General features: G+C 38.2%; 1 protein-coding gene across 1 annotated transcript; it reads left to right on the forward strand.

Moving 5' to 3' along the window:
- Window positions 1–153: 153 nt before the first annotated feature.
- LOC138323178 (coiled-coil domain-containing protein 166-like) lies at window positions 154–10,341 on the forward strand. The gene is made up of 7 exons (XM_069267588.1): window positions 154–344; window positions 639–692; window positions 4,184–4,238; window positions 4,602–4,746; window positions 4,915–4,994; window positions 5,384–5,560; window positions 5,893–10,341. The coding sequence occupies exons 1-7, from the start codon at window positions 214–216 to the stop codon at window positions 6,181–6,183; spliced, it is 933 nt and encodes a 310-aa protein (XP_069123689.1). The 5' UTR covers window positions 154–213; the 3' UTR covers window positions 6,184–10,341.
- Window positions 10,342–10,779: the final 438 nt, after the last annotated feature.

Below are 10,779 nucleotides of genomic sequence, written 5' to 3' on the forward strand. Positions count from 1 at the left end.
CTAACGTTTCGAATTTTATATCTTTTTCATTAGTCGATTTTATCCTTATACTTGTTGAAGTGTATCATTTATTTACGAGATAACTCCTGGAAATAAAATGAGATTAATGTATGCTTTTGTTTTAAAAGAAAACAAGAAATACGAAACTAAAAACAAAGCTAGCACTTGTTGCCGTAGTCACCGAGGACGCCATTTCTTGCAGTTGTTTTGAAAATGCCCCCAAAGAAGAAAGGTGGTAAGAAGGGAAAGAAAGGAAAGGGCGGCAAAGATGACGATGGCGATGAACCAAAACAAAAACCAGCAACTCCTGAGCCAACAGAAAAGGAACTGATTCTCCAACAAGAGTGAGTGATAAACGTCGATTAGTTAGGCTATTGCAGATTAATGCATTTAACGTTATCTCAGTGTTTTGTTTTTGAAAAGAAGCCTCGTATACCGGTAAATGAAATCATAAGTAAAAAGACCAAATTACATATAAGATGACTGAATTCATGAATCATACCTTGTTATGTATTTTTGCTCTTTATGTGCATCATGAAATTAATATGCATTTAATTATCCAGATTAGAAGCCTACTGTGTGGCAGATGCAAAGAAGCTTGTAATAGGCTTTACTTGCATGAATACATTCTCTTTTAGATTGGTAAAGGTGACATCGGATTTGGAGAATGCAAGAAAGAAAGTCGAGGATCTGTATCCTTTGCCTAATTTTATAAATTTGGTAACATATTGTGCTCGTGCAATACAATGTTGGCACGTGATCATGCACACCTAGAGTTTCATAGCCGATAGATAACGTTACATGTAATTTATTAGATATTTATTTATAGTTATATCATGGCGACAGCAAGGACCAAGAATTTCTTTTTCGGTACCTTCAAAAAATAACTGGTATTTTTTCAGTTTACCCAAGGATTTATATACGTCCATGGTTTACCAAAAATAAACAAAAAATATTGACCTTACCCCATGTTATAACTGGAAATAAACATGGCACATGATCTTGCACAATACACTACTGGCAAGCAACCAGTTCTCACCAGGTACCAATTTTCACCATCGCATTTGGACTTGTATGATCGCACACAAATTTTCAGAGCATTTTTTTGTGGAAATCAGCATGGTAGTGTCTTCTATCAGAAGATGGCTTTAGTGAATAAATTTCATGTTCATTGTGCAGATACAGATATGATGGCGAGAATTGGTACTTGGCAAGAACTGGTTGCCTGCCAGTACATATAATTCAATTTATTTGATCAAATTATGATGTATTTAATTTATTTAGCTGACCATTTAAATTTCAATGAAAAAACAAAATAATTGAATTGTAAATCAGTTTACCATTTTAAATAAATGTCAAATAAAAAATGTTGGCACCTTTTTAAACCAGACAGCACTTTCCGCCATTCTTCCACTATGGCCTCATTGTAACATTGTATGACTGCATTTTAGACTAGAAACTGAGATTGTATCAGAATTTACATTGCCATTCTGTACTTTTTATGTCATTAGCTGAAATTACGTTTGCGCATGATCATTTGCCGCACAAGATCATGTTCCTTTCCTGTACATCTGGATTGGCAACAATAAGTCCTTCATTAGAATTAGAATAAATAAAATGACTGGGAATCCCAGTTTTATCTGGAGGCATTGATCCCGACGCGATCTGATGTATGCAACCAGTGTATCCAGTTGTATTCCCTACCTCTAATGATACATGTTGAGGAGGAAGGGTCAAGTATCGATGACCTGACTATGAAGGCATACGTGATCGCGTCCTAGAGTCATATGTTGGCACGATAGTGTCAAGACTGGAAGAGCTAAAGGCGCTCGCATGACTAGATGGGGATGTTGGGATCATGTTTTAGGTAGTAGACGACAGTGATACAGACGGAGCCCAGAGGAAAGTGGAACAATATATGAAGTGACTGGTTGGGCTACTGTCTGCTGTCACTGGGTAGCTGCGAGTTACTGGACATAATAATGTATTATGTGTTGAAGACCTGACCGGTTTCGTTTTCTTGTGAAAACTCCTCAGAGGTAGCGAGTTGAGTATGAGCTCCCCTTTATATATCCTAAGGATAGCCGGTAGCTGGTAGCCTATAGCCGGTAGCCTGTAGCCGTAGCCGGTAGCCGGATTCCCGTTTTGGGTAGCCGAAGGCCATTAGCCGGCAGAACATGGATGGTAGGTGTTAGCCGGTATTGGTAGCCGGTAATCTGGTGTTACAGCTTCTGCTGGCATGTTTCCAGCGGTGAATAGCTGATATACGGTATCTTTTATTAGAGTAACCGTTAATAATTACAGATGGTGGCTAGCTAGCAAATAGGGGGATGCTGGGAGTTTAAATTATGATAAACTAAGGAATCTCCATTTGTAAGAGGACGAAGGATAATGACTCAATAATATGGATAAAGTAGACAATATCTATTACAGGATAAGTTATAAGGCAAATGTTACCTTAAGATATAGCATCTACACCAGATTGTAAACCCAAGGGTCCACAATTGCTGTCATGAGTCTAGACGCACGATCTTCCCATGTGTTTGTCACACTTTTGAACACACGTTTAAATGACTCGTCAATCATCAATTGTATACAACATGGATTCTAACATACAATCGAAAGATCATTGTATAACTTATCCTGTAATAGATATCGTCTACTTTATCCATATTGTTGAGTCATTATCCTTCGTCCTCTTACAAATAGAGATTCCTTAGTTTATCATAATATAAACTCCCAGCATCCCCCTATTTGCTAGCTAGCCACCATCTGTAATTATTAACGGTTACTCTAATAAAAGATACCGTATATCAGCTATTCACCGCTGGAAACATGCCAGCAGAAGCTGTAACACAAGATTACCGGCTACCAATACCGGCTAACACCTACCATCCATGTTCTGCCGGCTAATGGCCTTCATTAGAATTAGTTGCCAGCCAGTAGCTAGACTTCACTGAGGTATTTTTTTCTTTTGTGAAACATTTACGGGTAGAGACTAGCAATTCCACCATTTTTACAATCAGCAGATAGACCTGTGTGAATGAATGAATCTTTAAACTGCATATCCTATGTACCTAGCTAGCTTTTGTGGCTGTTTTGAAGAGTGTCTATGTATCTATGTGAAGCAATGTTGAGCGCTGCATGCTCTTGGATGGATGCTTCGTTTACTCATACCCCGACCTTTTAAATATAATGTTATAATTTTGTAATTATAACATGAGACACTTTTGAAACATTAAAGCATTGGCTACTTACAATTAGTCAGAAGTAATTTGGTGACAGTGAATCATTGGGTTTGCATGGCACCCTGTAGGTTGCCTTCGGACAGCATGGAAAGCACAGTGTTCTTTTTTGCAGGTAATTCGCAGGTTTTTGGCTTCATTGAAAGTCAAGGGACTTGTAGAAAGGCATTGATGGGCTCTGTGCATGCGATGACTGATAGAGTTTTTTTAACGCCTCCCTACACTAACTAGAAATTGAGCTCCGGTTGCACACGCAATTAAAATCATAGTATTTACAGTACATATGATACAAGTTAAAAATGCTAATATAGCATACTTAGTGGAGCCTGAAATATATAGAATTTTGGTTTTCTCTTGTGGTTTAATGTTATTTTAAATGTTCATAATATAGTATTCAGCATTGATATAAAAATTGGTGATAATAGTGGCGGGGCTTTCCCCAGACATCTGTTAACACCGGTTTAGTATAGTATAGATTGATAGTAGTCACACTGTGACTTAAATTCGTGATCAATTATAGGAGATACTTGGAGTTGTAGGCCAGTATTAGATTGTCACTAAACTGATTTGGCCTTGTATCTGGTTGTTTCTTGTATCTTGGTACTGGTTGGTGACTAGAGGGGTTTCTAATCAAAAGTAGGGACAGTAGTGTGTGCTGAGGATGTCCGGTAGAACCCAGGAAAGCTTTGGAAAGAAGATCGTCAATGAGTAGATACCATATATAATTTTTTTATGGATATTGGCAATTCAGCTGCATAGTCTAATATCAAAGATTTATGGTACTCAATGTGTTACACGAGACAGCAATACCTTGATTGAAATCCTATTTACCAATGTACTCTTATACTTGCATCACGAGTTATCTTCTGAATTACATGTACACTTCATTGTCTCTGACATTCATATTACCATTCTATGATCCTTGATAAAACAATCAGACGAAAAGAGAATGACTGGCTACAGCAGGAGGCAAACAGGGTTCGCAACGAGAGTGTAAGTACAATACAACATAAGTGATATGTTATGAAATATATTTTATGTGTATGAGAAATATATTTTCTTATTACAGTATACATCAGAACAGATTTCCATATGTTATAGAATGAATATATTTACATAATTTATAAGAGGACAGTTGTTCCTATTTTGTAGCAGGATTACATGAGTTACAAGCATTGATTTTTTTTGGGGTATATCTTGGGCTGAATAAAGGCCCCTTACTATTCAGAAATTTTGCTGTAGATTCCCGATTTCATATGCAAATTTTCCATAAAACATACATATCTTATTACAGAAAAAAATGTAGTAAATTTTGAATATGAAAATTATTGATGAGAAATGGTTCCTATGTTACAGCATGAATACATGAGTTATATGGAGAAGAAAACCAGTAAGAGGCAGACGACCATCATCACCCTGAGTGACCACAATAAACAACAAATCCGTAATATACTCCTAGAAAAAGAAATCATGGAGAAAGAATTTGATGAAAAAAAGCAGGGTAAGATACACTTTTATTTGGTCAAGGCATGAATAACAAACAGAATTTATTTAAAAGATAAACATATTTTCAATTTTCAAAGATAACTTATAAATTCCTCACAAGTTCCCCAAGGTAATGGTATACATGCATATACATGTACATGTATTCGTTGTTTCTTTTGAACAGCTCTTGAAATTTTACTCCTGGAAAAGCAGAATTCTCTAAAGAAAACAAAAGATGAACTGGCAGACCTTGCACCACTAAAGGTATTGATAACAGGAGTATAACTAAAGCTTTTACCAGTATAGGTAACAACAAATTAACATTTCAGTATGTTATTGTCTGAATCAACATAATTAAGACAATGGTATTGTTTATAATTGATATTATTCTTTGCCTTAAATGGTCAAATATTCACTATCTGTTAAAGTTTTAATGTGTTGCCCAGTCAACTAGATCACCAGCCTTCTAATATCTAACAAACAAAACCCTATCAATGTTAATTTTAACAGAACAGGTGCTGTTGGAGAGAAATTAATACAATACTCAAACTCCTTAAAAGGAGAAGGGTAAATTACTAGCAAACGCATTTGACTTGTGATGTGTGAAGTCTTGAGTGGTTAGACTTTAAAGATTGACTTTTTGTGTTTGTTAGACCTTACAAACAGAACAATTGAACAAGATAAAAGAGCTTGAGAAGGAAGTGATGCAGATGAGAACGAAACACTCAGAAACTATACAGTCACTAAAGTCAACCTTCTTAAGGGACAAAAGGGAATTCCAAAGCGACTCGGAAAATCGAATTGCCACCTTACAGAAAAAAGCCAACAAGGTGAATAAGTTATCTATGATTGCATGTCTTTTGGTTCTTTTCAGTTTGTTATGTGTCTCCTTTCAAATTTAAAACAAAAACAAAAACAGTTTAACAAAGCTTACAGTGATAGTTTGTTTTATGTTTTTAGTGTCATATGAAATCTATAGTTCGGTCAGATATCCAAATGTACAGGCCTAATAGTCTTCAGGGACCCAATTTCTCCGTACAGTAAACTCCCTTTCTGCAATGTACACTTGGTAAAACATGGCAGAATTCATTTGCTATGATTTCCTATTCCATATCATACTACATTTGTATCTCCGTTAATTCATTATTTTCAACTGTTTCAGGAAGCTATACAGTGTCTCACAGAACATACTAATGCTATCAAACTAGAAAACCGTAATCTACGACGGGAGTTATTAGAACTAATCAAGACGACGCGGGCCTACCAGGAGCATAAACGGGAGCTCGAGGAGCAACGGAAACAGTTATTACGTGAGCAGCAATACGCTGAGGACTTGAAAAAGTTGAGAAATACACGTCAACATAAAGTTCTTAAATCATTTGGACTTACAGAAGGTGAAACAGATAAGGAGGACCAGAAACCTACTCTAGAAACATCAGTGGAGACTGGCTGACCACTGTGGTCAGTGTATAAAGACTGGCTGACCCCTGTGGTCAGTGTGTAAAGACTGGCTGACCACTGTGGTCAGTGTGTAAAGACTGGCTGACCCCTGTGGTCAGTGTATAAAGACTGGCTGACCCCTGTGGTCAGTGTATAAAGACTGGCTGACCACTGTGGTCAGTGTGTAAAGACTGGCTGACCACTGTGGTCAGTGTGTAAAGACTGGCTGACCACTGTGGTCAGTGTAAAGACTGACTGACCACTGTGGTCAGTGTATAAAGACTGGTTGAACACTGTGGTCAGTGTGTAAAGACTGGCTGACCACTGTGGTCAGTGTGTAAAGACTGGCTGACCACTGTGGTCAGTGTATAAAGACTGACTGACCACTGTGGTCAGTGTGTAAAGACTGGCTGACCACTGTGGTCAGTGTAAAGACTGACTGACCACTGTGGTCAGTGTATAAAGACTGGTTGAACACTGTGGTCAGTGTGTAAAGACTGACTGACCACTGTGGTCAGTGTGTAAAGACTGGCTGACCCCTGTGGTCAGTGTATAAAGACTGGTTGAACACTGTGGTCAGTGTGTAAAGACTGACTGACCACTGTGGTCAGTGTGTAAAGACTGGCTGACCACTGTGGTCAGTGTAAAGACTGACTGACCACTGTGGTTAGTGTAAAGACTAAATGACTGTAATTGTCATTTTAAAACTGACTTCATGGTCAGTGGAAGAGTGCATTATTCCTGAAGGATTCAATCAAACAGCTCATATTTTACAGCGGATCCTTGTTTAATTTCGGCTAATTTAAATCAATGAGAAATATTACCAGATAATTTTCAATTTAGACGCTATATTGTGGATTCGTATACCGTATACATGTACTTGATTATATAAGCAGAGAGCCTTTTTCAAGTTTGAGGAGAAGCCACCCATTTCTTCAAGTTGGTGTATTTTTCTACATATCTTGATGGCAGATTTCTGTGTTTCTTATTTCAATCCAGATTAACGACAATCTACTGGTCATATGACACATTCCACAAGAAGATCACCCATGTGTGTAAACTAATAAGAATGTCATCCAAGTGTTACATTGCATATTGCAATATACATTTTAATATTAAATTACATGTGTAAACTTGGAAAATGAACATGGTTATAGTTGTAATATTATTTATTGTTAACATGAATGATACATGCTCTGTGCTATCTATGTTTTTGATTATAAAGGTTGATTGTCTGGGTACACCGATTACTGCTCTGTATATAGAGGAGACGTAAATCACTGGTTACTATACATAGATATCAGGAGTCAGTATCCAAGTCAACATTGTACAATCAAACCTCATTAACTTTTAATCAACACTTCTACTTAACCCAACTTAAAAGTTTAGTGTACATACATATATTGCTTGGTTGGGATCAAGAAAAAATTCAGATTATAGGGTGTACGTTTGAGTGATACTCATTTGAGTTAATGAAGTTTGACTGTATTTTTAGCCCACCATCATCAGATGGTGGGCTATTCAAATTGCTTTTCGTCCGTGGTCGGTGGTCCGTCCGTCCGTCCTTCCGTCCGTTAACATTTCTTGTTACCGCTATTTCTCGGAAAGGGCTGAAGGGATCTTTCTCAAATTTCATATGTAGGTTCCCCTAGGGCCCTAGTTGTGCATATTACATTTTTGAACCGATCGGTTTACAAGATGGCCGCCAGGCCGCCATCTTGGATTTTGATAGTTAAAGTTTGTTACCGCTATTTCTCAGAAAGTACTGAAGGGATCTCTCTCAAATTTCACATGTAGGTTCCCCTAGGGCCTTAGTTGTGCATATTTCATTTTTGAACCGATCGGTTGACAAGATGGCCGCCAGGCCGCCATCTTGGATTTTGATAGTTAAAGTTTGTTACCGCTATTTCTCAGAAAGTACTGAAGGGATCTCTCCTAAATTTCACATGTAGGTTCCCCTAGGGCCCTTGTTGTGCATATTTCATTTTGGGACCGATCGGTCAACAAGATGGCCGCCAGGCCGCCATCTTGGATTTTGATAGTTAAAGTTTGTTACCGCTATTTCTCAGAAAGTATTGAAGGGATCTCTCTCAAATTTCACATGTAGATTCCCCTAGGACCCTAGTTGTGCATTTTTAATTTTTGAACCAATCGGTTGAAAAGATGGCCGCCAGGCCGCCATCTTGGATTTTGATAGTTAAAGTTTGTTACCGCTATTTCTCAGAAAGTACTGAAGGGATCTCTCTCAAATTTCACATGTAGGTTCCCCTAGGGCCCTTGTTGTGCATAATTTCATTTTGGGCCCGATCGGTCAACAAGATGGCCGCCAGACCGCCATCTTGGATTTTGATAGTTAAAGTTTATTACCACTATTTTTCAGAAAGTACTGAAGGGATCTCTCTCAAATTTCACATGTAGGTTCCCCTAGGGCCTTAGTTGTGCATATTTCATTTTTGAACCGATCGGTTGACAAGATGGCCGCCAGGCCGCCATCTTGGATTTTGATAGTTAAAGTTTGTTACCGCTATTTCTCAGAAAGTACTGAAGGGATCTCTCTCAAATTTCACATGTAGGTTCCCCTAGGGCCCTTGTTGTGCATATTTCATTTTGGGACCGATCGGTCAACAAGATGGCCGCCAGGCCGCCATCTTGGATTTTGATAGTTAAAGTTTGTTACCGCTATTTCTCAGAAAGTATTGAAGGGATCTCTCTCAAATTTCACATGTAGATTCCCCTAGGACCCTAGTTGTGCATTTTTAATTTTTGAACCAATCGGTTGAAAAGATGGCCGCCAGGCCGCCATCTTGGATTTTGATAGTTAAAGTTTGTTACCGCTATTTCTCAGAAAGTACTGAAGGGATCTCTCTCAAATTTCACATGTAGGTTCCCCTAGGGCCCTTGTTGTGCATAATTTCATTTTGGGCCCGATCGGTCAACAAGATGGCCGCCAGACCGCCATCTTGGATTTTGATAGTTAAAGTTTATTACCACTATTTTTCAGAAAGTACTGAAGGGATCTCTCTCAAATTTCACATGTAGGTTCCCCTAGGGCCTTAGTTGTGCATATTTCATTTTTGAACCGATCGGTTGACAAGATGGCCGCCAGGCCGCCATCTTGGATTTTGATAGTTAAAGTTTGTTACCGCTATTTCTCAGAAAGTACTGAAGGGATCTCTCCTAAATTTCACATGTAGGTTCCCCTAGGGCCCTTGTTGTGCATATTTCATTTTGGGACCGATCGGTCAACAAGATGGCCGCCAGGCCGCCATCTTGGATTTTGATAGTTAAAGTTTGTTACCGCTATTTCTCAGAAAGTACTGAAGGGATCTCTCTCAAATTTCACATGTAGGTTCCCCTAGGGCCCTTGTTGTGCATATTTCATTTTGGGACCGATCGGTTGACAAGATGGCCGCCAGGCCGCCATCTTGGATTTTGATAGTTAAAGTTTGTTACCGCTATTTCTCAGAAAGTACTGAAGGGATCTCTCTCAAATTTCACATATAGGTTCCCCTAGGGCCCTTGTTGTGCATATTGCATTTTGGGACCGATCAGTCAGCAAGATGGCCGTCATCTTGGATTTTGATAGTTGAAATTTGTTACCGCTATTTCTCAGAAAGTACTGAAGGGATATGTCTCAAATTTCATGTGCAGGTTCCCTTAGGTCCTTAGTTATGCATATTACATTTTAGGTCTGATCGGTCAACTAGATGGCCGACAGGCCACCATTTTGAATTTTGATAATTGGAGTTTGTTACCACTATTTCTCAGAAAGTACTGAAGTAATCTGTCTCACATTTTATATGTAGGTTCTCCTAGGACCTGCATATTGGGACCGATCGGTCAACAAGATGGCCGACAGGTAGCCATCTTTGATTTTGATTATTGAAGTTTGTTAGTGTTATATATCTCAGAAAGTACTGAAAGGATCTTTCTCAAATTTCATATGTAGTAATATGTAGTAAAAGTTTGAAAAGCAGAGAAAAGATCCCTCTTTCCATTGTCAGACATAGATCATTCTTTGGTGGGCGCCAAGATCCCTCTGGGATCTCTTGTTGATGATTATGAATTGCTTTACGTGTGTGAACAGAAACACCATGGATGAAATATAAATGTTAGAAAACATATAGATGAACTGCATTTTGGATTCATGAAATAAAGAAATCAACATTTATTTCATTTCTTTATTTTTTCAAAGAGCAGACCGAGGCCAAAACAGGTATCTAGACTACTAGGTAATTAAGAAGTTGTAACATTCAAAGGCAAGGTATTTTGCATTAAAAAATGTACTTTATCCATGCATGCTCCAAATAACATTGTGTCTCAGTGCCCTAAAAATGAGTAGTTGTTTATAGATCCGAGTCTATTTGACCCCTGCAGTGACTTTAAATGAAGGTCAAGGACTTTCATTTCACATTGTCTCAGGTGACCTAAAAAGGTCTACAAGGAAGCTACATCTAGCAATAGACTTACATAAAGCTGGACAGAATTGTTATGAAAGTACAGAAAGAGAAATATTTTGATAACAGTTATGAGGTAATGTCTCTATGTAGAAGCTACAGGCTGTCTCACTGAACAGAAAGGAAACCTGTTTTAACACATAATCCAACTG

Source organism: Argopecten irradians, chromosome 5 (assembly GCF_041381155.1).
Source record: "Argopecten irradians isolate NY chromosome 5, Ai_NY, whole genome shotgun sequence".
Lineage (NCBI taxonomy): Eukaryota > Metazoa > Mollusca > Bivalvia > Pectinida > Pectinidae > Argopecten > Argopecten irradians.

Coding starts and splice junctions, on each gene's coding strand:
- LOC138323178 (XM_069267588.1), top strand. CDS start 214: ATGCCCCCAAAGAAGAAAGGTGGTAAGAAGGGAAAGAAAGGAAAGGGC. Junction 693..4,183: donor AGAAAGAAAGTCGAGGATCT/GTATCCTTTGCC, acceptor TAAAACAATCAG/ACGAAAAGAGAATGACTGGC. Junction 5,561..5,892: donor TACAGAAAAAAGCCAACAAG/GTGAATAAGTTA, acceptor CAACTGTTTCAG/GAAGCTATACAGTGTCTCAC.